The 27821-nt window shown below is 41.1% G+C and overlaps 1 protein-coding gene across 1 annotated transcript; it reads left to right on the top strand.

Moving 5' to 3' along the window:
• Nucleotides 1–1238: 1238 nt before the first annotated feature.
• Nucleotides 1239–27821, top strand: LOC116628298 (placenta-specific gene 8 protein). The gene is made up of 5 exons (XM_032398536.1): nucleotides 1239–1294; nucleotides 15946–16087; nucleotides 18169–18293; nucleotides 23598–23713; nucleotides 27536–27821. The coding sequence occupies exons 2-4, from the start codon at nucleotides 15976–15978 to the stop codon at nucleotides 23700–23702; spliced, it is 342 nt and encodes a 113-aa protein (XP_032254427.1). The 5' UTR covers nucleotides 1239–1294; nucleotides 15946–15975; the 3' UTR covers nucleotides 23703–23713; nucleotides 27536–27821.

Here is a 27821-nt window from a genome sequence, read left to right as displayed (position 1 = left end):
GTGCTGTCTCTCTCATTCTCTCTCTCTCAAATAAATAAATAAAATCTTTAAAAAAAAAAAAAACAAAAAAAACTTCTCACCCACTCTGAGGTTTTTGAAATGGCAAGTATTTCCCACAAAAGCAAGGCTAATAATGTTCGACCATACTGTGAGAAGGTGAGGGAGTATGTGGTGCAGATACCTGAGTACACAGATCAGAGTCCATTTCGACCAATTCCAGCTGCCGCCTGCTAGCCACTTAACATAGCTGTGACTCCGTTTCCTTGTCTGTCCAATGGAGGTAATAGTCGTTCCTGCTGCGCAGAACTGTGGGGAGGATTCAGTAAGTTAATACACGCAAAGCAATGAAAACAGTGCCTAACACATAACATTTAATCAATGTTAGAGAAAACAAAGAAAGACATCCAAAGAAGCAGACAAAAAGAGAGAGGAAAAGAGAAGTGTCTGATTACGTATGGAATGCCAGATAGCCTGTTTTCTCCCAAATACTACCTACAAACTCCCCAATATAAAGATGGCAATAAATATGCACTAAATCAAAGTTATTTACTGTGTTAAAGGGATAAAGAAAGTTTTGAGAATTGGTAAGCTCTGCCAGGCACGTAAAACCAAATTATATAATGAATCAAATCCTTTTCCCCACCAAAAGATATATGAATGTACTTAACATAGGAGAAGGGAACACACCTTTTTTTAGCAAGAAATATTTTCATTTTCTTTTTTTTTTTAATTCTTTATTTAAATTCAATCTAGTTAACACACAGTGTATTACTAGTTTCAGGGGTAGGATTCAGTGATTCATCAGTTGCATACAACACCCAGTGCTCACCACATCAAGTGCCCTCCTTACTGCCCATCACCCAGTTACCCCTTTCCTCTACCCACCTCCCCTCCAGCAACCCTCAGTTTGCTTCCTAGAGTTAAGCTTCTCTTACGGTTTGCCTCCCTCTCTATTTTCATCCTATTTTATTTTCTTTTTCCTTCCCTTCCCCTATGTTCATCTGTTTTGTTTCTTAAATTCCACATATGAGTGAAATTATATGGTATTTGTCTTTCTCTGACTGGCTTATTTCGCTTAGCATAATACCCTCTAGTTCTATCTACGTCGTTCAAGATAAAGGAACACACCTTGCTGTCAGAATTATACTGGCCAATAAAAACCTCTGAATCTGTTCTTTGTACTACTTCTGCAAAAGAAACACGTTTACTTCTCTGTTTTCACATATCTTTCTCTCTTAGTGAGATACTTTCCCAAGCCACTAAACACTGCCTGCTCAGAACCTATTTCTCAACTGTAAGTACTTTGAAATTAAGTGATTGTTTAAAAGCTTATCTTAGCACTGGGGGGTGGGGGGGAAGAAAAGGTTTTTTGGGTTTTTTTTTTTCTTTTTTTTTTAAGTGTTTGATTTCTTTATTTCCAGCTGAAAGACCAATGTTTTCTTACCTAATTGCTTTAAATTCAGTCAAATTCAACAAGAATGTGCCAAGCATGAGTTAGATGCCATGCTTTTCAAAGTAGTGTAGCCTTGAATCTTTATCAACTACTGTTTCCAGCAGAAAACACACATCAGGTATTGTATTTACTAACTGGATCATTAATTTCATTCCTTATATTAATACATATGCATGTTTACTTGTGCTGGTCTAATTTCTTTGTGCTTTGAAAATATTTTACTTGATCTACCCATGTAAAATATTAGAAATAGGAAATGGGATTTTTTGGATTTAGCTAATGAATCATGAGAATCTTTGAATTTTCAGTATGAAAGTAAGAAAACAGACTGGAATGTTACAAAATTAAATTCTGGTGCTTCATTTATATGCATAGAGGTGTTACCCTTCTCTCCTATCATTATATATATATATATATTTTTTTTTTTTTTTTTTTTATTTGACAGAGAGAGACACAGCGAGAGAGGGAACACAAGCAGGGGGACTGGGAGAGGGAGAAGCAGGCTTCCCGCTGAGCAGGGAACCCGATGCAGGGCTCGATCCCAGGACCCTGGGATCATGACCTGAGCCGAAGGCAGACGCTTAATGACTGAGCCACCCAGGCGCCCCTCTATCATTATATTTTTACTTTTGATAGCTTAGGAGATGAGAGATCATGAAACGAAAATGTTTCAAATAAAGTGAAAAAAATCGGGGTGCCTGGCTGGCTCAGTCATTGGAGTGTGCGACTCTTGATCTCAGGGTTGTGAGTTCCAACCTCATGTTGGGTGTAGAGATTACCTAAAAATAAAAATCTTTTTAAAAAAGTGAAAAAAGGGCGCCTGGGTGGCTCAGTTGGTTGGGCGACTGCCTTCGGCTCAGGTCATGATCCTGGAGTCCCAGGATCGAGTCCCGCATCGGGCTCCCTGCTCGGCAGGGAGTCTGCTTCTCCCTCTGACCCTCCCCCCTCTCATGTGCTCTCTCTCCCTCATTCTCTCTCTCTCAAATAAATAAATAAAATATTTTTTAAAAAGTGAAAAAAAAGAAAATTTAGCATCAGTAAACACTAGAAAGAAGAGGAAAATCTAAGTAATACATTTAGTACCTGGATTGATTAATAATAATATAATATAGTAATACATTAATGTAATACACTAATACTATCGGTTAATATTAATAAGAAGACAGGCTGTTCTTCTCAAGAGTGAGGTGTTCCAAGGCAGGGGAGACAGGTGTAAGGTTAGTTGTAACTAACGCTAATTGGTGCAATTAGGATGTTTAAAATGTGAGCAGAATTCTGCAAGGTTTCCTAGCATTGAGGCCATTCCATGAAAGGAACCTTCTGGAGAAAGGAGTTGTAGTCTCTCTTCGAAACTGGTGCACCAAGATTCCCATTTCAGTTCCTCCTGTCTCCATTTTTTTTTTTTTTTTTCTTTTTCCTGAGTGGAATTTTCCATCACTCTCGGCTCCTGTGGGAACAAAGATGGCAGCAAACAAAACAGCCAGGTTGTCACTTAGTGATGGGCAGAGCCGCTGGCCTCAGGAGGGAACTACAGATAGCCCCTTCGTCCCTACCAAATGTAACACAACGCTTTTACATGCATTGGCTGCCCAACAAATGTTTGCTGAATTAGACCAGATCTGTAGTTGTTTGTAACAGAAGAGAAATGACAAAGCCCAGGGCGTGGGTGACAAAGTGTGCTCTGCAAGGCCATTGGCACTGGGCTCTCCTGGGATGCCAAGGTTCTGCACAGGCAGCCAGCAAAGGAAGGAGCAGGGCTGGTTCAGCCTGTGCTCCTCAGGCAAGCTGGAGGCGCCAGCATGGGCTGTATCTGCCTGGAGAAAGGGTAGGATTGTTCTAGGTCTCACCGAGCTGTGTCTACACGAAAGGGCGACCTTTCTCTACTCGGCACAACAGCACCTTCTGGCTTCGGAGCAGCAGCTTGAGGGTGCTCGGGACAGATTCCTGCAGCCCAGCCCAGCCCACCTAAATAACCATTTTGGAGCATAGTGCCTGGGAATCTACCTCGTAAACAAGCTCTCCACGTGTTTTTTACGCTAAGTAAGCCTTGAGGACCACTGACGTTGGGAGACAGGCTTGTAGATCAGGTCTCCGAAATCCTTAGCGTCTCTACTGGACTTTGATTTCAGGAAAGTTGAGCTGCAGATGAGTGTATTTGCTTTCTCCTCTCGGTTTTATGACTATCAAGGAGGTATTTCCTGGAGTAAGAAATCTCATGTGGGAGTTTACAAAACCCTTTTCCAAATAAGCTAAATTGGTCAGATGGAAGTGTAGGACCGTGATTCCCTCCAGCGCTGCTCTTCTGGGCTGGGCTGGACAGAGCAACCTTCCCCGCTCCTGCAGGCAACCTTCATTAGAGATGAACTTCCTTCCAATAACAAGAGAAATCTCTTGGGGCCCGCACTCTCTGCTCAGTTATGCGTGCTAAAAGGTCCACGGAAGCACCTGGGTCCCCACAGTTTTCACATTCAAAAGAAGAAGTCAAAAGTAGTGAAAGAAACAGAAACCTAAAACTGACTGTTGGGCTGAAGACTGTTTAAGTCACTAAACTGAAAGAGTAAATTTCTGTACAAATGAAGCGGCCGTCAGCGTAGGGATATTTTGGATGAAGCTGCTTGCTACGGTGTGAATATTCAGATTGGACTCCAAAGGCCCTCCGAGAATGCTCGGGTCTCCCGCAGCTCTCAGGGCTAACAGCAACCAGTTTGAATTCACAAGTACACATAGCATATACTGAGTGAAGACAGTCAGGGGAAGGAAAGGGCAATTCTATAACTGCAGACAAGTTTTTATTCTGAAATCTTTAAATTGTTCTTATATTTAAAATTATAGCGTAGACTTCTTGAAAGATAAGCAAACGGGCGCCTGGGTGGCCCTGTGAGTTAAACCGCCAACTCTTGATTTCGGCTCAGGTCATGATCTCAGGGTCTTGAGATGGAGCCCCCCATGCGGCTCTGCGCTGGGCATGGAGGCTGCTTAAGATTCTCTCTCACCCTCTCGCTCTGCCCCTCCCCGCACTCGCTCTCTCTCTAAAATAAATAAAGTCTTTAAAAATATATATTTCTTTTTAAAAAATGAAGAAAAATAAGCTAGTTACATGAACATGTTTTTCCTCTGAGAGATATTGTGGAAATAATCTATTCATTCAGCTGGTATTTATTGACTGACAGTTGTGTGCCCGGCATCGGCTAGCCTGGAAAAAAAAATACAAGCAGCTATAGGATAATCAGTATAACCCCTTTACAATTTTTTTAATCACTGTGGACTTATTGTTCCCAAAATGGATATTTCCTGTGTTGATAAAAAAAGAAATGTGTTAATTGTAATTGTTTAGACAATATACGAATAGCCTTTCATATTTTTTTTTCTAATATTTGATCGTTAAAAGGAAATGCAAAAGAAAACGTGGAATTTCTTTTAGTAGTTCCTGCAAAATGCCTCTTCTTCCCAGGCCCTAAATGTAGGAAGCTATCACCCAAAAATATGGCTTCTATCGTTGGGATACAGGGAAACACTGGGTCCTAGTACTCTGCTAGTCTAAAAGGGTCCTGTGAAGAAGGGCCATTGCTTCAATGGGCACCAGCGGGCGTCAGATGCACACCACCTCTGACTGGCGTCATGCATTGCCTCAGCAAGATGCGAATAAGAGAACGCGGGCGTGGGAACGTTAGTGGGCACCTACTGTGTGCCGGGCCCTGTACCAAACTTTCGAGATACATCAGCGAAAATAGCCCACAGAATTCCCTGCCCTTGCGGAGCTTCCATTCCAGACTGGAGGCTTACTTTTCCCAAAGTCAAGCTAATTATTGCGAAAGGAGTGAGCACCAGAAAGGAAATAATTGAAATTTCTTTACGTCCTTTTTCATGAGATTGACAGAACGAATTTGTTCGGAGAGCTGCGGTTGCTGCCTATTAAGATAAAAACCGGGCATGTGCACCAAAAGTAGAATCTAGGGCGCACCTAATAGGTGTTAAAATCAGTGAGATGTGTTAGTTTCTCTCGGTCTTACTTCCCGATCAGAAGTAAGCTGGTCAGCCCTGAGCAGTTGATGAAAACTTTGCTAAGTTTATGTAAATGCCTGGTGAGACTGGGTGGGTGCGGCGGCGGAGGGGAGCGGCCGGCTGCCAGCGCGGGACACCGCTGGCGGACCTGTCCCAGCCCCCGGCTCCCTGCTCCCGACGCCGGGTCCTGCCGCTCGGGGAATGCCCAGCCGCTGTCGTCCTGGCGCGTCCACCCCGCCGCGCGCGCTTCGGCCAGTGCGTCCCGCCGAGTCCGGCCGGAGGGAGCAGCGGGTCCCAGCCTCGCGGCCCCGTGGGGCAGACGCCTGGAGTGGCCGACCCCGGACTGCGGTCGACCCTACCCCTGGGCTGTGTGCGGGTCGCCCTGGACAATTCGGAGGCCCCCGGGTCTGGTCCCGGCAGGGGACACAGCCGGGTACATAACCAACGGTAGCGGGAGGGAGAACGTGGGTACCCGGTGGAAAACACCTTCAGCGCCCAGCTGCGGCTGGCAGTCACCATCCCTGGTGGCGAGGGGTGAGACCCCGTGAGCAGCCCACCCCACCCGCCAGGCGGCAGTGCTGAAGCCCGCCTGCCCTCGAATCCGGGAAGGCCGCCTCCGCGGTGGGCCGCGACTGCGAGCAGGTGGGCCGTCTGCCCTAAAAGGAAAACCAGAGGCTGGGCAGGGAGGGTTTGGCAGCTTGGTTCCGCCTGACACCGACCGGCTCCCTTCTCGGCGGCCGGAGCACAGCCAGCAGCAAGTTCACTGAATTCCATCACCTCGAGATAGACAGCTCCTCCCCACGTAGACACCCACAAACAAGGCACGCCCGGAATGCGCAGCGCCACTGATTCTGTGTTCACTTACTACAGCACTCCTTCACGTTGTTTTCTTGGACATCCACGATGGTTAGCCTCTCCTGTATTTGTCAGGCGGCAGTAAAAGGCCGTTTTGGTATATTTAAGAGAGCAAAGATCAAAACTAAAAACCACTTAAATGTATCTTTATAAAAAGGCAAACCTAATAAATTTAAAATAAGCTTCAACTACTCTGGATGGAGTTTATGGTATTTTATACAGAAAAAGAAAAAGAGAAATTCTTTAAGATAGTTCCTAAGAATAAGGGGGAAATTTTAAAATTTTTATAATGGCTATATTTACATTATGCACAGATTGTTTTTGTATTTTTCACTCTAAATCCTACGGGGCTCCCCTCTTCCCATGTTCTTTTTTATGTTTTGTTTTGTTATTTTTTAATAATTTTGACTTGTGAAAAATGCTGCCAAAATAGCCCACAGACAGATCATAACCAGTGTTGACCAGGATGTGCAGGAGAGCCCTCACGTGAAATGCAGCCGTTTTGGAAAACAGTTTGAAACGAGTCTTCAGAATGTTACACATGGCGTTGGTGGGACAGTGGTGAGCATCCTCCTTCCAACACGCTAAGCGTGGAGCTACCATTTTGATCCACAAATCCGACTTCTAGCTATATATCCAGGAGAAATGAAAATAAATGTCCACACAAAAACCTGTACACAAGTAGTAACCAGAGCATTATTCGTTAACAACCAAAAAGGACAAACAACCTAAATGTCCATCAACTAATGAATGGATAAACACAAAATGGTATATCCACATAACGGAATATTATTCAGCAGTAAAAAAGTACTGATCCATACTAGGACATAGATGAACCTTGAAAACATTATGCTAACTGAAGGAAGTCAGTCACAAAAGACTACACACGGTCTTCTGTATCCCCAGGGACATGTTTTAAGACCCCCCAGTGGATGCCTGAAACTGCAAATAGTACCAAACCCTACATATGCTATGTTTTTTTCTTACACATACATACCTATCATAAAGTTTAATTTACAAATTAGGCATAGTAAGAGATTAACAACAACAATAATAAAATAGAGCAATTATGACAATATACTGTAATAAAAGTTATGTGAACATGGTCTCTCAAAATGTTATTATATCTACTCACCCTTCCTGAGATGATAAAGTGAGGCGAATGACATAGGCATTGTGACAGCTCTAGGCATAGACCAGTCTTGACCATACGTCAGAAGTAAGATGCTCTGCTTCCAGAGCTCGGTTGACCGTGGGTAGCTGAAGCCACAGATGAGGAGGACTACTGTATTGTATGTTTCCATTTATGTGAAATGTCTAGAATAAGCAAACCAATAGAGACAGATTAGAGACTGTTTGGAGCTGGGGGAGGCGAGAGGACGTGGGGAGTTACTGCTAATGGTTATGGGTATTTTTTAAGGGGTGTGTGATAAAAATCTTCTAAAATTAGATTATGGTGATGGCTGTGCAACTATGGATATACTAAAATTGCTCAAGTATATATTTTAAATGAGTAAATTTTACAGCCTGTAAAATATATCTCAATAAAGCTACTTTTTTAAAGTACACAGTATCCCTGTGTACCCTTCACCCAGCTTTCCTGATTCTTAATGTAAATTACATGACCATAGTGTAAATAATGAAACCAGGAAATTAATGTTGATAAACTATTAACTAATTAACTGACAGATCTTATTCAGATTTTACTAGTTGTCCCACTAATGTCTCAGGGAAGAGAAGAGCAGTCCTTGGCACTGGGGAGCTGGACTGGTCCTGCCAGCACGGCGTCGGTGTGGCTACTTGCTGGCCTGGCACTCACACTGGGTCTTTTTTTTTTTTTTTGTCTTTTTGGAGATATAATTGACATCTAACATTATATTAGTTTCAGGTGTACAACGTAATGATTTGAAATTTGTATATATTGTGAAATGTTCACCACAATAAGCCTAATGAACATATCACTACACGTTTCAAAGTTTTTTTGATGAGAACTTCTAAGATTTATCTCAACAACTTCCAAATATACAATACAATAGTATTGACTATAATCACCATGCAGTGCAATACATCCCCAGCACTTATTTTGTAGATGAAAGTTTGTACCTTTTGATCACCTTCACCCATTTCTCCCACGCCCCACCCCTCACCTCTGCAACCACCAATCTGTTCTCCGTATCTGTGAGGTTGGTTTGGTTGGCTGGTTGGTTGGTTGGTTGGTTGGTTTTAGACCCCACATACAAGGGAGATCATGCAGCATTTGTCTTCCTCTGTCTGACCTATTTCACTGAGCGCAGTACCCTCAAGGTCCATCCATGCTGTCGCTCACACTAGGTCCTGATGTTCTTCTCTTACACATAAAGAATTTCACAGAGCATCAACATCAGATAAAGCTAGTCTGTGACCATGATGGATCAAGATAAAAACACTCACACTCCATAATCATATTTGGACATATATTTGAACTTTAAACATTATCCAAGCCACAACATACCAAACAGTGTCCTTTCCTGGCTAATATGAGTGAGTGCTGCTGCGGCACCTCTTGCAGGATTAACCTTGCTCTCCTCAGTGCTCCCCGTAGAGAGGGTCTATTAATAGACCCAGGCATAGAATTGTATTCCACTTTCTGGGCCACCTCCATTTCCTTGATCCTCCTCCAAATCTACCCAACCGAAAAGTGTTTTCTAATACCCTGTCACTGAAATTCCCCGCAGTCCCCATGGTGTGCCTTCTCCCCTGCTGTAATACATAATACACCTGCCTTGCTCAACTGTAGTTGTGTTCTTCATGGTCTCTGATTGGAGAGCATTGACAGCTCCTTTTCTGTTCCAGATTCAACTCGGGATCCCATATTGAATTTGGTCACCATGTCTCCTTAGTCTCCTTCCATCTTGAATATTTCCTCTGTTTTCATTCGTCTTTCATGATCCTGACACTTTTTACTGGCCAGATATATTGTAGAATCCTCCTCCTTTTGTTTTGTCTGATACTTTCTTTTTTTTTTTTAAGACTTTATTTATTTGACAGAGAGAGACACAGCGAGAGAGTGAACACAAGCAGGGGGAGTGGGAGAGGGAGAAGCAGGCCTCCCGTGGAGCAGGGAGCTGGATGTGGGGCTCGATTCCCAGGACCCGGGATCATGACCTGAGCCGAAGGCAGACGCTTAACGACTGAGCCACCCAGGCGCCCCTGTCTGATACTTTCTTATGAGTGGATTCTGAGTACGTATTTTTGGTAAAATAACACAGAAGTGATGTTGTGTCCTTCAGCGCATGACAATAAACAAACACATGAGCATCCATCTATAAGCCTTGCCTTCAACAAATATCATTGTGGTGGCGCCTGGGTGGCTCAGTCAGTTGAGTGTCCTACTCTTGATTTCTGCTCGGGTCATGATCTCAGGGTCGTGAGATCAAGTCCTTCATCGGGCTCCATGCTTGGCGTGGAGTCTGCTTGTGATTCTCATTGCCTCTGCCCCTCCCCCCTCAAAATATATCAATAAAATCTTAAAAAAAAAACAAACAATTATCACTGTGGTGTTTGCCAAATGGTGATCTTGTATCTCCATCATTCCTTGTACATTCATTAATGGGAATTCTATCATAAAAAAGCACTATACCTGGGACGCCTGGGTGGCTCAGTCGGTTAAGCGTCTGCCTTCAGCTCAGGTCATGATCCCAGGGTCCTGGGATCGAGTCCCGCATCGGGCTCCCTGCTCCGTGGGGAGCCTGCTTCTCCCTCTGCCTCTGCCTCTCTCTCTCTCATGAATAAATAAATAAAATCTTTTTAAGAAAAAAAAGCACTATACCTTTCCCCTCATTTTAAAATTTGTTATTTTGTTTACATCAGTATGGAATTATGGATACTTACATTGGTTTATGAGTTATAACCCATTATTAACATTATTTTGTTGCTCAAATTGTCCTGGTTTGGCCACTGTGAGAGCCGTCAGATGGGCTCTGAGGTCCTGTCTCTAATCCATTCTTGAGCCGTTTTTGACCTTTTGGTCCTGAAACAAAGGTTCCAGGCTTTTCTTGTACTTTCCCTGCCCCAGCCCTGGAATCAGCCATTTCTCCAATGAACTCTGGCTCCCTTTTATTGGAAAATGGCATTTCAAAACCAAGATTTGGGCACAGGGTATATTCAGTGATACTGGGCTTTTGTTGCTTCTAGGTCCTCTCAGTGGGTGGAGCTAGGAAATATATTTATGTATACACACATATCTATCTGTGTGTGTGTGTGCGTAAATAATCATGAGTTTGTACTTCTGATTCCAATCCAACAGCACAGGATTCATACCAGCCCTCCTCCTTTCCTTATTTGTAATTTCTTTCTCTGACAGTAAAAAAACCTCAGTCTCATTATCCACAATATATTTATTTGTTCAAGCCTAGCATGTGTATATATATATAAAGAAGTTTCAGAATTGCTAACCCACACTCTTCTGAAAAACCAGTTTATAACTAAGGTATAATATTTGTTCTTTTTGTCTTTAGCCTTACGTTACATAGTCAAAACACTGCTTTCTGAAGTTCTTATAGTTAACTTTTTCTTCCTCACTCACTTCAGCATGTTTCTAATATTAATTGTGATACAATTAGGTTAATTTGTCACTGTTTATATTGCCTATGGGGTTCCTTCCACATTCTGGTTGACTTTAATTGTCCATTTGTGTGTTGACTTAATGTGTGACATATTAGCATGATTTAGAGGAAGAGCCATACAAAAAGGTACACTTGAGGTGTCAGCCCATCCCTACCATTCCATTTCCATTCTCCCATTCTTTTCACCCCACTTACTCTGAGCATAACACATTTATTCATTTCTGGTTTATTCTTTCTGTAATTCTTATTGTATAGGTATGTTTTCTTATATCCCTTTATCTCTCACATAAAGGATATCAGACAGCACATACTCTTTTGTCCATGGTTTTTTTCACTTAGTATATCCTAGAAATCATTCTATATCAGTTTATAGAGATTTTCCTCATTTTTTTCTTTTGATAGCTGCATAATGCTCTGTCGTATGGATGTACTGTTAAAAAAAATTCAACTGAGTAAAATTTAAAGATCTTATTGGCTTTATTCAATGATTATGAATCAGGCAGCACCCAATTTTCTAACAGATAGAAAGGAGCTCTAAGGAGCTGTACAAAATGAAAGACTTTTATAGACAGAAGGGAGCAGGAACAAGGCACTTATATTAGACAAAAAAGCAAATAAATGGTTATGGCAAGGTCACTTTTCTTTAGAGATTGGTAGGGGTCTATCTGGCAGATTACCTAACAAGTGCAGATTAGGCAATTCCTGACTGACTGGTTTAAGATTCCATTTCTGGGAGGGCTGAAACTAAGTCTCGGTGTGGCCACGTGGGGTTTAGCAGAAGTGGCTCCATTTCAGGCCTGCTGTCTTGTTTCTAACAGTACCATCGTTTATTCAACCACTCTCCCATACATATGAATAACCTCAGGCATATATATTTTTACATTGTTACAGATATATCTTCAGGATAATTTCTAGAAGTGAGATTACTGGATCAAATGGTAAGTGCATATGCAGTTATGTTAGGTATTGTCAAAGTTCCTTCCAAAATGGTGTATTGTCACCAGCAAAACTTGAGTGCCTGTTTCTTCAAAGCCTCGCCAAAAGAATGCATTGCATGCTTTTTAATTTTTGCCAATCTGACAGGTATTTAACTTGCATTTCTTTAACTTTGAGTGAATTTGACCATCTTTTTGATATATATCTTTTAAGGGTCATTTTTATGTCTTTTTTAGTGAATTATCTGTTCCTGCCTTTTTACTATTTTCTCAAACTTGGGGCTTTTAAATGTCTCTCATTTTAGAGTCTTCTTTAAATACTTAATGTAGGGGTACCTGGGTGGCTCAGTCGGTTGGGCAGCCAACTCGTGATTTCCACTCAGGTCATGATCCTGGGGTCCTCGGGTCAAGCCCCACACCGGGCTCCCTGCTCATCTGGGAGTCAGCTTGAGGATTCTTTTTTTCTCCCTCTGCCCCTCCCACTGCTCATGTACTCTCTCTATATATATAAAATAAATAAATAAGCTTTTAAAAAAATAAAATAAATAATTGCAAATTTTGTACTCTGAGATACTTATCATCATTTTATTAAAACTTTAAAAATGTGTGGTGTTTGCATACTATACCCACTAATGGGAAGGGAAATACCTAGAGCTACTTTCTTTTTTTTTTTTAAGATTTTGTTTATTTATTTGACAGAGAGATAGAGAGCACAAGTAGGCAGAGCGGCAGGCAGAGGGCAAGGGAGAAGCAGACTCCCCGCTGAGCAAGGAGCCTGACACCGGGCTCGATTCCAGGACTCTGGGATCATGACCTGAGCCGAAGGCAGACGCTTAACCAACTGAGCCACCCGAGCGCCCCCTAGAGCTACTTTCTGATAGTGATGGTGTTCAACAGAAACAAATAGTTAAGAGAACATTTTTAAGCTTTTCCTGCTTTCTAAAAAAAAAATTTAAACTAGTTTGTCCTCATCCAAAATAACTGAGCATTTATTTCATGAGACTGTTTGCCAAGATTCAGGGGACCATCTGTGAGTGTGGACCTGGATGATTTATAATTAGCTATGGTGAAGCCTGGGCAGATTTAGACATGTTTGAACCATTCCTGCATGATACACTTTCAGTTGTGCAGAGAAATATCGAAGACATTACCCTGCTTTTAAAACTATTCCTGGTCTCCTATACTGTGCTCTCTTCTTGTTCAAGGGAACTAGCAAACTAGCTAAGTGTTAACTAAGCCATGAGATCTGTAAAGAAACAAGCTTATTCGAGAAATAGAAAAGTGTAAAATGATATGGAACAACTGAGGTACTTTGCCTGTTTTTGGACCTGCTCTCTCTATGCAGAAAATCATATAAAAAAGGCAAATAGTATGACAATGCCTGAGGATCTCAAGGCACTGTATTTTCAACTTTAGCATGTGTGTGTGTGTGTGCTTTTCAAAACATGTCCTGAATTCTGAAGTGGAAATGTATTACATCCCAGTGCCCAGCACACTGTAAGAAAATCAAACGTATTTTAAGCACTTAATTCAATGAGGCAATACCTTTATGAGCGTAACATTGAGCTTGTTGCTAAAAGAATAAATATGAAAAGAGGGTTCCAGGTCTCAAGGAGATCACAACAAACCAGTGGCAATGCCACACTGTACTAAGTGCTGTGATGGAGTGGGAGTCCAAAGCTAAGAGACAAAGGGAGGAAATGGGGCTGTGGAATGAGCCTGAAGAGGATTTGAATTCCACAATTCACTTAAACTCCAAGTGTCCATTTCTTTATCAACTCAATAAAGATAATCGTTTCTACTTTGCTGGGCTATTGTAAGATTAAGTGGACAATGTGAATCTAGCACGATGTCTGACATAGAGTAGAATCTCAGTGACTATTAGCTGATATTATTGCCAACAAACGTATATGGAATTCATCATATTTCCTTGCTACACTTTCGTGATAGCCACTCCCTTATATTTATCTGATTCTTTATTGTTCATTAAACTCATCCCCAGACTATATCTCATTTAATACTCTCAATAGGGCATCTGGGTGGCTCAGTCGGTTAAGCGTGTGCCTTCGGCTCAGGTCGTGATCCCAGGGTCCTGGGATCGAGCCCCGAGTCAGACTCCCTGCTCAGCGGGGAGTCTGCTTCTCCCTCTCCCTCTGCCTGCTTGTGTTTCTCTCTCTGTCAAATAAATAAAATCTAAAAAAAAAAAAAAAAAAAACACTTTCAAAAAACATGTGAGGTGGTTAGGTCAGAAACCACTTTCATGTTACAGACTAATAAATGGAAACTTAAATGACTGGACTGGTAAGTGACTAGTCCAAGATCACAGAGTTTAAGAAATCAGGATTTGAGCAAAGATACTCTCACTCCAAATCTAATCCACATTCTTTGACCCCACCTTGCCTCTCCTGATAGAAATTAGGGTTAACCTCACAAAACAGACTTCATAATACACTTTGCTGAGACATACTATCAGGATTTGCCCCAAAATATGTCAAAGGGCCTCCAAGCCAGCACTGAGAGGAGGACACAGGCCCCAGGTAAATTTGAAGTGAAGAACTTGGATACAAAAAGATTGGAGAGGACTGCTGTGATATTGTGGTTTATAATAAGAAATATATGTATGGTTTTCATCCCTGTTCGTGGCACAGAACTTCTAAAATCTTTGGAATCTCTTAACTGTAGATAAGAGCGATAAAGGTGTTCTTTTATTTATACCAAGCCCCTCTCAACTACCAAGGAGTTTATCCTAAAGAAATGATTTTTGGAAAGCCCTTGAGGATGGGGCTGGTTGCCAGGGGAACCAACCTTGTGATTAGAGGGCTGGAACTTTCAACCCCACCTCCCAGACTTCCAGGGAGGCCAGAGGAGGGCTGAAGATTGACTTCAGTTACCAATGGCCAATGGTTTAATCAATGATGCCTAATGCAATAAAGCCCCAAAAGAATGGGGTTCAGGGAGCTTTTGGGTTAGGGAGCCAGCAGGGTGGCAACCCCAAATTCCACATGTTCTGAACTTATGTATCTCATCATCTGTTCATTTGAATCCTTTAATTTCCTTTGTAAAATAGCAATAACCTAGTAAGTAAACTGTTAAACTGTTTTCTGGAGTCTGTGAGTCACTCTAATTAATTGAACCCAAGGAGGGGTCATGGGAACCTTCAGTCTATAGCTGGTAAGTCAGAAGCACAGGTGACAACCTGGGCTTCTAATTGCTGTCCACAGTGGAGAAGTAGGAGCAATCTCATGGGACTGAGCCCTTAACCTGTGGGATCTGAAGCTATCTCCTGTAGACAAGGGTCAGAATTGAGTTGGATTGTAGGACACTCCAGCTGGTATTGCAGAATTGCTTGGTGTGGGAAATACTACCACATATTTGGTGGGCAGTAGTGAAGTAGACTATTTTGTGGGTAAACAGAAAACAGAGGACATTTTTTGTTTTTGTTTTTGTTTTACAACTGCTAATCAGAAATAAATCCAAAACAAAAGGGAACCTATAAAAGGAGCAAGAGGGGAAAGGTGTGTGTGTGCACAAAAGCTCAGGATGGTGCAATTTTAAAGAAGCCTGTCTTCTGCAATTCACTACTGCTGACAACTATAACAAGTTGGTCATTGGTTCCCCTGTCTTGTGTGGATACTAGGTACCTGTCTAAAAACAGTACCAATAACCCGGTTTTGCTCCCTTACTCCAAGAGAAGCCATTGTTCCATTGACCAGTTCAGTGAATTCCCTCCCCCAGGCGCCTCTGTCTTGGGAGGAGTAGAGATAAAAATTACGTTCTTCAAAGATCAGCAAGCAGGGGCACCTGGGTGGCTCACATGGTTGGGCGGCTGCCTCTGGCTCAGGTCATGACTTCCGGGTCCTGGGATCGAGCCCCTGCGTTGGGCTCTGCTCAATGGGGAGTCTGCTTCTCCCTCTCCCTCTTCCTCTCTCCTCCACTCCTGCTCTCTCTGTCTCTCAAATGAAAAAATAAAATCTAAAAAAAAAGAGCAGCAAGCAACTTAATCTAAATTGTCCCACTTGCCTGTGAAGCAAAATGCCTCAAAACAGGTTTCCATGAGCAACCTGGAGTCTACTTACACCAACTTTTTCCTTTTCAGACCACGGCCATTGAAGACCCTACATCGAAAATGCAAGCTCAGTCACCGGTGGTCATTGTGACTCAGCCTGGATGTGGTCCCGTGGCCCAAACCTCCAACTGGCAGACAGGCATGTGTGACTGCTTCAGCGACTGTGGTGTCTGTAAGTGCTGGGAAATGCCCCCGTAATTGCCGTGGAGGTGAAGCACCAAAGGCCAAAGCTTTCCCTCATTCCTCCCTTATGGTGTAGTAAAGGTTCCCAGCCTATCACAGGGCACCTGGCATGTCAGGCAATGAATGGTAAGTGAAGAAAAAAGGCTTGTGCTGATTATAGCTAATTTTTCTCCAGCACATCAATCAATAGTCTTACTCCTAAGATAAGTCCTGGAATTAAGATGATAGTAACGAAGCTGATGATTCTCACAACCAATGGGTCTGGCCTAATGATTATAAATAGACCATACATTAAAATAAAAGAGACAATTACCATTGATTTAAAAAAAGAAAAAGAAAAAAGACTGTTCTTACATATGTAAACTCATTACTTTAGAGTTACATTGTGCCCAGCACACAAGACATAGTATTCATCCATGGTTTCAACGGGAGCTCAGCAAAAAACTATTTAAATTTATACATTTAGGTTTTTATATAGCTGAGAATAAAGAATTCTAAAGGCAGTCAGCTTCTCATCAGGAAAAGAATCTCTAACTCTGCTTTGTTTCCTTTTTGTGAGATCTCTCCAAATAAAGTTGGGGAAAGTAAGTTCAGGGATGGGATGGGGGGTGTCAGAGAGGACCAAAGAGCTTCGTGCTCAACACCAAACAAGAAACAAACTTGCTTACAAAAAAATTTGCTTTGAGGTTTATTTGCCTGCCTCAAGTCCACAGAGTGTTCTGAGACAAGGAAAGAAAATACATTAACCTTTAACTTACCAGTGAAATTGAAATTTGGAATCAAGTTGATCCCTGAGCAACATAGGTTTGAACTGTACTGGTCCACTTATATGCAGATTTTTTTTTAACAGTCCAGCACTATAAAAGTATTTTCTCTTCCTTATGCTTTTCCTAACATTTTCTTTTCTCTAGCTTACTTTATTGTGAGAATACAGTATATGATACATATAACATACAAAACATGGATTAGTAAACTGTTTATGTTATCCATAAGGCTTCCGGTCAATGGTAAGCTATTAGTACTTAAGTTGGGGGGGAATCAAAAGTTACACACAGATTTTTTGATTGCGCAGGTGGTCGGTGCTCCCAAACCCCCACATTGTCCAAAGGTCAACTGTACATTAAAAAACACAGAGAGAAAAAATTACCTAGAAAATGGAACGATGGGTTTGTTCATTGGCTCTCATTGTCTTACTGGATGACCTGGGGTGATGACTTACACATCTCAAGACATTAGTTCAACATCTGCAAATCTTAGTAATACTAAGACTGACTACATTACTAAAACCCTCTAAAGATGAATAGTTTAATCCTCCAGCCCTTTGCATTGTCACTCAAATAAGTGAATTACAAGTTTTAATATAAGCTTAATTGCTTCATGGCAGGACTCCTTAATGGCAGCCCTGACCAAATCATTCTCCCTTCTTAAAATATTTCAGTGGTTCCTCATGACTTTCATGACCAACTCCACGCACTCATTCGTCATCCAGTCCCCAACCTGCCTCACCCTCCAGCTTTACCCCCATCCAATCTAGCCACACTGAATGAACACCAGCCATTGCCAAGACACGCCAAGTGATCTCAGAGACGCTCGGCTCCCTTTTGTCTGCCTGCCAAATTCTACTCATCTGTCAATATTCCGCTCAAGCAGCATATCCTTCCCAGAGCTTTTTGAGGCCTCATTTCTGTGGGTGACCTCTTGACATCTTGAGTAGATTTCCATTGGAGAATTTTTCATTTATTATCTGACTGCCCTCCTAGACAGAGGCAACCAGTTCTGGGGACAATCTCTGGAACATGGCTAGGTCTCAGTGAGGCATTCAATAGATGAAGGAAGGCAGGGCTACAAAAAGGATGCATACTTGCCAAGGTGTGGTGATTCCTGAAATGACCAGGTGGGGAGAAGGGAGAAGCTGATGTAATGCCGAGCAAAAGCATTGCGGATGGCCTTGGCAGCAGGATGTGTGGCAAAGGCCCCATGATTGGGACTGCTGTTTGTGAAAGCAAACTAGCTTCCAAAGGTGACAGGAACAGAGTGGAGTAACTCGTGCCTCTGGCTTCATGTGTCCAGGTCTCTGTGGCACATTTTGTTTCATGTGCCTTGCATGTCAAGTTGCAGCTGACATGAATGAATGCTGTCTCTGTGGGACATCCGTCGCAATGAGGACCCTCTACCGGACCCGATATGGCATCCCTGTGAGTCTCTTACCACACTGTATCATTCAAACATGCCCCCACTTTCAAAATCATCGTTATAAACCTGCAAACCATTTGATGGTGTCCATCACCTGAATTTGATTGGTAGGTCTTTCCTAGCACGTGCAACTTTGTATTCGGTTGCTGTAGCAATAGGTCCCCTTGGTTATGTGACCTCCTTCTAGGTTTCTGTTAAAGACCTTAGAACATAGGCAACTCTCATATTTGCACTGTGTATCATACAATGGGCGGGGATTATTCAGAATCTAGCATGCCCCAAGTACATGACAGAGGACACCTCATTGAATCCTCACACCCTCCCTGTAAAGTGAGTAGGTCCACATTGTACAGATGAGGACTTTAAAGTTTTAAGGGGTGGAGTAACTCGCCCAAAAACACGCACTAGAAGTATAAGTTGTCAATATTCAACCCTGTCTTTCCATGAACGCACATTCCGATACATCGCAAGCTGCACTTCATGTGACAGGAGCTTGCGTCCGTCAGGACTCGCCAGGGAAACACAACCAAAAAGAGATATAGATGACACAGAGATAGGTAAATATAGACCCATAAAGGGTCTTAAAGAATAGGTTCATGTAATTGTGAGCGTTGGCAAGTCCAAAAATGCAGAGTAGGCTGGCAGGCTGGGAAGAGTTGCCGCTCGGGCCTGAAGGCAGCCTGCCAGCAGAATTTCTTCTTGCTCTGGGGAGGTCAGTCTTTTCCTATTAAGACCTTCAACGGATTGGATGAAGCCTACCCACATTACAGAGGATAATCTACTTCGCTCAGCATCCACTGATTTAAATGTTACTCTCATCTAAAAAGTCTGCAAAGAAACATCTAGAATATATGGGTACCATGGCCTCGCCAAGCTGGCACATAAAATTAAGCACCACAGGGAACAAATAAATAGGCAGAATATATTAGGAACTTATTTTATTCCACTGAAATTATTTTATTTTTTCATTTAAAGATATTTCTTAGTTCTTTAATTACAAAAATAATACATGCTATATACCTAATTTTATGACAAATTCAAACACAGAATTATGGAAAGTAAAAAGTGAAAATCTAACCCCTTTATACACAATTCCACTACTCAGCTATAAACTCTATTAATAATTTGGTATGCACTCTTTCAGGCTTTTTCTATGCCTATAAGGTATACAGATATAGATTAGATGGAGCTCTAGCTATGGATGTAGACATATGGGGCTTGAGGTTTGCAGGGCTCTTTTGATTTGTGTTTATCTTTTAAAATGGGGTCATACTATACTGCAACTTGTTTTTTTTTTCCACGTGACATTTGGTAGACCCCTTTTGTGTCTGTAATACAGATCCTTTTTAATGTGTTCATAGTATTCCACCATACAGATAATTTACTTAATCACTTCCTTACTGATGAAAGGTTAAATAGTATTGTAGATTAAATCGTTGTTAGGACATGAAATTCTGTATATGCACTGGTACTTTTGTACAATAGTGCCCGAGATTAGAGTGATAGATCACAGTGTATGCACATTCAAAATTTGAAAGATATCGTCAAATACCCCTCCAAAAGGATTATATCAATTTATAATCCATTAACACTATATGTGTGTCCCATATTGGGTAATATTTTTTATGTTGTCAATCAGAGAGGGAAAATGATATTTGACTGTTGTTTTAGTTTAAGTTTTATTAGTTAAGATCAAACAACTTTTTAAAACTATTTTGTCCCTGGGGCGCCTGGGTGGCTCAGTCAGTTTAAGTGGCTGCCTTCGGCTCAGGTCATGATCTCAGGGTCCTGGGATCGAGTCCTGCATCGGGCTCCCTGCTCAGCAGGAAGCCTGCTTCTCCCTCTCCCTCTGCCTGCCACTCCCTCTGCTTGTGCTCTCTCTCTCTGGCAAATAAATAAAATCTTTAAAAAAAAAAAAAACTATTTTGTCCCTTCGCATGGCTTCTATAAATTATCCGTACATATCCTTTGTTCATTGTTTTACTGGGTTGTTTGCCTTTTCTTATTGATTTGTGGGAGCTTTTTATTTAATTGTGCTATATTGGGACACCTGGTTGACTCAGTTGGTTAAGCGTCTGCCTTCGGTTCAGGTCATGATCCCAGGGTCCTGGGATTGAGTCCCGCATTGGGCTCCCTACTCCGCGGGAAGCCTGCTTCTCCCTCTGCCTGTCGCTCCCTCTGCTTGTGTTCTTGCTCTCTCTCTTTCTCTGACAAATAAATAAATAAAATCTTTTAAAAAATAAAAAAAAATTGTGGCTATATTGTTTAACACGAAAGTTATCAAGTTTTTTAAAGGTTTAGTCCATAATCAGTTTTTCTAAATGCTTTTCAGGTATTTGAAAAATGAATAACAGTCTGAAAGTAAAACTTTACTTGGTTTTAACAAAATTTAAAAGATTGGAGGGCAGAGGAAGAAATAAGGCATTCTAAAGACCTTATTTTGTATGACATTGACAAATATAATTTTTCCTATTTTTAAAAAAACCTTATTGATATACAATTGACTTACAATAAGCTCTATATATTTAATGTGTATAATTTGATAAGTTTATATACCCGGGATATATACCCATGAAACTATCCTCACAGTCAAGGTAGTGAACATATTAATCTCCTCCAAAAGTTACTCACACCCATTTGTAATTCTTCCCTCTTTCCCCTCCTTACTTCCCCAACTAATGTTTTCTCTCACTATAGTTTGCATTTTCTGCAGTTTTATATAATAGAACTGTCCAGTCTGTACTCCTTTATCTAGCTTCTTTTAATCAGTATAATTATTTTGAGATCCATCCAAGTTGTTAAGTGTTCTTAACACAATAAATTCGGGGAAAAAGAAAATATTTAGATGGCAAATAAGCACATACAAAGATGTTCAGCATCATTAGTCATCATTAGAGAAATGCAAATGAAAACCGCAATAAGATACCACTATTCAACTATGGGAACGGCTAAAATTAATCAGACTAAACCACACCAAGTGTTGCCAGATATGGAGGAACCGAAACTCTCATGTAATGCTGGTGGGAATGTAAAATGCAGTTTCTTAAAAAGTTAAATGCATCTACCATTTGACCCAGCCATTCTACTCCTAGATATTTGCCCAAAGAAATATATATCCATACCAAGACTTGTATCAAATGTTCAGAGCAGTTTTGCTTGTAACAGCCCCAAACTAAAAACAATCCAGATGTCCGCCAGCTGGTTAATGGATAAACAAAGTGTGATATATCCATAAAATGGAATACTACCCAGTAATAAAAAGGAGTGAATTACTGATACACACAAAAACCTGGATGAATCTCAAGATGAATAGAATTTTAAATTGTGGGTGAAAAATGAAGGGTCCTCACTAATTGGATAAAAATTTGTTGTGGGACATCTCTAGGGAATAAAAGCAATCAGGAAAGACCTATGCAACAACAAGAAGAGAAGAAGTTAAAAAAAAAAAAAAAAAAGCAGGGGGGTTGTATGGGGATGCCTGGGTGGCTCAGTTGGTTAAGCGGCTGCCTTCGGCTCAGGTCATGATCTCAGGGTCCCGGAATCGAGCCCCGCATCAGGCTCCCAGCTCAGCGGGAAGCCTGCTTCTCCCACTCCCTCTGCCTGCCACTCCCCCTGCTTGAGCTTTCTCTCTCAAATAAATAAAATAAAATAATCAGTGAATACCAAACATAAAACAATTTGGCTATCTCATGAGTGAGAGCAATTTAGATTTCTTTGATGTGCCAAAATGTCTTTACCCTTTATTCTCTCTTCCAGTGTGTCTGTGTTAAGTCTTAGGGAGCCTGATCTCTTAGAAGATAGGTGAAGAACTGCCCCCACCTACCCCCGTCCTCTCCTAGGACCCCAAAGCCCACCCCAGGGTCCTCTGTTAAATTCACCTGCCTGCTGTATCCTGGGGCAAAGCCACAGCTTGGCAATGCAGGCCTGGGCCGGCTGCTCAGGCAGTCTTCAGTGAACCTCCTGCCTTCCATTCCCCAGCCTGTTCATCCTCCTTTCTGAGTTCCAGGTTTTTGAGTTCGGGATTAATCAAATGCCCTGCCCATGACCCTGTTAGAGGTTTCTGCATCCCTAGCTCTGTTCTACTTTCTCCATCAGTGTAATCCCGTCTGCTCCCAATTTCCAAAAAACTGCTCAAAATTCCTGGCCCACTAAATGACCCCATTCCTGTTTTCTAGTATAGCTTTAATTTATTTACCAAAGCTCTGCAAGCACATAGCTTAATTTTAGATTATCTAATTATTGTTAAGAAAAGTAGCAGTCCACAAACTTCTCTCTCCTACCACCTTCTCCCCAGAGCTCTGTAGGTATTTTCCTCCATATCTCCAAATCATAGACTTGTATTGCTACTTTTCGAGTTTTCCATTTGGGGCATTGTCTATAGACCTCCCACTATAAACGATGAGAATTTAGTTCTGTTTTGTTCTCCTTCCCCACCACAAACATGCACCCTCTCCCCACCCCACTTCTTCCAAAAAGGTATATGTAATTTGGGTTAAATCCATATTTGGTACTTACATTATGAGACCTATGTGCTCTTCCGAGTTGAGTCATGTAGTGAACTATGATTGCTTTTTCCACTAAACTTTGTTTTTCCTGTATACAAATACAAAACTTTGTATTCCTTGGTCTTAATAATTCTTGGTGTTTTAATTAGTAATTTTCCACTTTCTTATGAGTCGTTTTCCACTTACTTTAACCCCCAAACTCTCCCAGTTTTCTAAGTCTCTTTCCAACGTATTCAACATATCAGACATTCTACCATTGTTATCTTCTCAATGAAATCACTCCCTGACCTACAACTACCCTTGGAACTAATTGCTCTTCACTTGTGGTGCTTAACTCTCTTGCCCTGGGATCTCCTTCACCATTACCCTGGGGATGCCGTTAGCTTCCCTCCTGTGTTAGGCTCCTGTTTCTTATATTCCACATCTTCCTCTTTCTTGGTTTCCTCCCTCATTGGGGGTGGAGATATCCTCTAATAGCTTCCTGAGATAGGGAAGGGGTGTGGAAGAAAAGAATTTTGAGGTTTTACTTTCTGAAACTCTCTGTTTTTCCCTGATACTGACAGTTTTGTTGATTGATATCTTCTATATTCAATATTACAAAGTATAGGAAAACATTTAATGTCATAAAAAGAGGAGTTACATGGAAAAATCAATTAACATTTTCCTAAATGTATCCATCCAAACTCTGAATTCAATGGATCAGTTCCTTCTGCTTGTCTTCAAAATGTCTTAAAAATCCGTAAGTCTTAATTTCCAAACAGGTGGATTTTAAATTTCTATTTCTTTTGTATTTTCAAACAGGGATCCATTTGCGATGACTATGTGGCGACGCTTTGCTGTCCTCACTGTTCTCTTTGCCAAATCAAGAGAGACATCAACAGAAGGAGAGCCATGCGTACTTTCTAAAAAAACTAATGGTAGGTCCCAGAATCTGGGTTTTGTTTGAAACACAATAAGGGCTTTGTAAATTATGCATTATTTTGAGTAATAATTTAAAATAACAATTCCTTAAGTCTCTCAAATGTTATCTTAATATAAAGATTGATTTTGGTTTCTTCTTATGAAGAAGATAGCTGCATTACGTTGCTTGGGCCGCCATAACAATTTACCATAGCCTGGGTGGCTTACACAATAAGAATTTATTTCTCAGTTATGAAGGCTGGGAAGGTCAAGATCAAAGTGTGGGCCAATTCAGTTCCTGTGAGGGCTCTCCTTCCTAGATTACAGATGGCTACCTTTTCACTGTGTCTTCAAATGGTGGAGAGAGAGTAAACTCGGGTCTCTCTTCTTATGAAGACAGTAATCCCATAGTGGGGGGCTCATCTTCATGACCTTATTTCAAACCTAATTATATCCCAAAGGCTCTTCCTCCTTATACCCTCACAGTGGGGGTTAGGGTTTCAACATATGAGTTTTGCAGGGGGCACAGACATTCAGTCTACAACAATTAGCTTTATAATTTGAAACCATATTTTAGTAAATAAAGGGATGGTGACTTTTCTAGACTTCTCAGAATTCTCTTTATCCATTAATGAGGCACTTACCACTTGTAAAATGCCAGGGTGTGGTGAGATACAAAAGAAGTAGAAAACATGCCCCCTACTAAGACAATCAAATCGACAAAAGAAATTGGCAAATAACTATAAAGTAGTAGAGCAAATGAAAATGACATGTTATGTAATATTTGAATTGATTGCAGCATAAAGCGTCTCAAGAATGAGGGAAGATTATACAGGAAAATCCTATTGAAAAAAGTGAACTCTGAAAGTGGTGGATATAGAATATTTGGAAATGTTATATAGAATCTGAACTTCTGAAAATCAATCAAATCATTTCCAACTAATTTTTCCAGTATTCTCAGAATTAGCTATTAAGTAGAAATAAACATGATTTTGTCAGTCTCCTATAGAATTTATCCTGAGTATGGGAAGGAAGCATTAATTTTTCCATTCTTTGTAATACGCCACTTCCTTTTTCAAGTGAATGAGAACCCTGCATAGGTTAACAAATATAACTTGTGGAGGATATATTTTAAAATGTCATTTATTTAGCAAATAATGTATCAAGTACCCAGTCCTATGCAGGACAATGCTAGGTGCTGTGGGGAACAAAAATAAATAAGCTGGTCCTCTTGTCGTTAGAGACTTTATACTCTAAGGGAGAAGATTAGGCAGCCTTTAAATAAAATGTCGGGTTGACTAATGCCTTTAGACCAAGTGCTATTTTATGCTCAGAGGAAGAACAGATCATATTCTGTGAGATGTGTAAATGAAAGTTTCTTGAAAGAAGTGGTTTTTTCCTCTAAAGGGGAAGTGACTATCAAGGTCACAACAGGAAATGGATGGCACTCAAATTGTAATAATACAAAGATTTAATGAAGACCACTCACAAAACAGGCGTGGGTGGGAGATCTAGGGAAATGACAGGGAGGGTCCCAGAGCAACCTAGACTAGCAACAGTTGAACTGCTAACCACCTCTGGGCCTCAGGGAGGGGAGGAGGGAGCAGTTACCAGAATCCCAAAGGAGTGAGCTCTGAGAAGGAGAAGGGTGCCCTGAAAGGACCGGTAACTTCTCACTAGAAGGACAGGAGCAGCCTGGGGCAACCTCACAGGAAGTAGGCAAGAGGAAAAGTACCCTGATATCACTTTCCCAAGTCCTTCTAGGCTTCCCACTGTTTGAACCCACTGGCTGGCAGCGGGCAGGAAAGTGTTGCTGTAGTCTATAGGTCAGCCTCCCAGGACACACAGCAGGGCAAACAAGGATGGAAATGGATCAGATGGGGCAAACTTAAGATCTCGGACACGAGATGTGACTTTAATTAATAGAAATGGATATTGCTTCTAATCAGCAAGAACATTAGTGAAACTATAGAAGCAGAAAAAAGGAAAAACATCTTTACGAGCTTAGGTCCTTCCAACTTGGCAGGAACATATAAGTAGGAAAATAATGAGAAAAGAAAGACTTTAAAAGTGAGTTAGGGCCGGGGCGCCTGGGTGGCTCAGATGGTTGAGCGTCTGCCTTCGGCTCGGGTCATGATCCCAGGGTCCTGGGATCGAGCCCCACGTCGGGCTCCTGGCTCAGCGGGGAGCCTGCTTCTCCCTCTCCCTCTGTCTCCCCCCGCTCATGCTCTCTCTCTCTGTATCTCTGTGTCTCAAATGAATAAATAAAAAATCTTAAAAAAAAAAAAAAAGTGAGCTAGGGCCATGGCATGCAATATAATGAAATTAGGCTAATGATTTGGCCTTTTATTTGGCAAGCAGTGGGGAGTTATTGTAGGCTTTATGTAAGGGAGTAACATAAATAGAGCTATACTTTAGAAGAATTAATCTGAGAGTGGTATATAGCACAGACTGGACAGAATGAAGTCAGAAGCAAAGATGAAGAGTTAAACCAGTTCAGCCCTGTTTATTTAAATAAATACATGAGACAAGTTGGATAAAATATATATCCACACATACATAATGAATCCTGACATCTGAACTTATTTTTTTTTAATCTCAGAGAAATTATCTTACTGAATCTTTGAATTGGTTTTAAGTAAAATACCTTGGTGATCCTGACTCTGGTGCATCACCTTGAACATGACATTATTCATCAACAGTGAAACTTTAGATACACAAATACCTGAAGTGGGAGAATCAAGAGACAAAGATCAAAGAATAACATGATTTATGTTAAAAATAGGTTGAGGTGCACCTGGGTGGCTCAGTCAGTTAAGCATCTGACTTCAGCTCAATTAAGCATCTGACTTCAGCTCAGGTCATGATCTCAGGGTCCTGGGATCCAGCCTGGTGTTGGACTTCCCCTCCCTCAGTGGGGAGTCTGCTTGTCTCTTTCTCTTGGGTCCTCCCCACGCTGGTGCTCTCTCTGTCTCTCTCTCAAATAAATAAATTTAAAAAAATAAATAGGTTGAAAGAAAGGGACATAGGAACCAGCAGAAAAAGCTCCAAATTGTGAACACTGGAACACTTGGAGCAACAAAGTAATTTTAGATTATAAATGGAATTTTTAGAAAAGATTATAACCAAAATAAAATATCTGTGAGTCCATACTTATATAAATACATGATTAAACAAACAAACACATGGAAGAGAAGAGACAAATCTTCCAGAAGTACAGAAGAATTCCAAAAAATGTATGTATGTATTCTTCCCTCAAGGAGATGGAGCATAACTGCTCACCCCTTAAGAGTGGGTTTGTACAGTGACGTCCTTTTCAAGAGTGTAGTATGAAAAGGGGAAAAAAAGAGTAAATCTTTATAGTGGAGAAACCTGACAAGACAATTTCAGCCAGGTGACCAAAGGGAACCTCATCAGTTGTAGGTATTCTGCAAAACCTGACCAGTAGTCGTCAAAACTGTCAAGGTCGTCACAAACAGGGAAAGTCTGAGAAACAATCACAGTGTAGAGGAACCTATGGAAACTTGATGACTAAATGTAATGTGTTATCCTGGATGGGATCCCGGAACGGAAAAAAGACATTAGGTAAAAACTGAGAAATCGAACTAAAGTATTTGCTTTGATTAATAATATGATGTATCAACATTGGTTCATTGGTTGTAACAAACCTACCTTAGTAAGATGTTAACTGAGGGAAATTGGTGCAGGCTATATGGGAACTCTCTGTACTATCTTTGCAATTTTTCTGTAAACCTACAATGATTCTAAAATTTAAAGTTTATTGAAAATAAACTTTAGATTAAGAAAATTCAAACCTATTCTTTGTGTGTCCCTCATAGGTGAAAAGCTCTTATTGAAGCAACTAAAGTTAGCAGACACCCTTCAGCTTGAGTCCTCCTCTGCGTTTTGCAACTGAAATACGATAGATCTGTTTAAGCACAATCGATGGGGTAAAAAAATGGAATTTTGATGTATTTTAAATGAATGTTTTCCCTTAGTTTTGCTAAATGGTCCAGCTTAGTTTCTCCTTGCTTTCATATTATTAAATTTTCTGGCTTATGAATTTTGTGTTACATTTGGCATGTAAACAAAATAAAAGATTTTACTAACAAGATTCTTTATGCT

This window comes from Phoca vitulina, unplaced genomic scaffold (genome assembly GCF_004348235.1).
Source record: "Phoca vitulina isolate PV1807 unplaced genomic scaffold, GSC_HSeal_1.0 scaffold3, whole genome shotgun sequence".
Lineage (NCBI taxonomy): Eukaryota > Metazoa > Chordata > Mammalia > Carnivora > Phocidae > Phoca > Phoca vitulina.
This window is presented reverse-complemented; position numbering and strand designations above follow the sequence as displayed.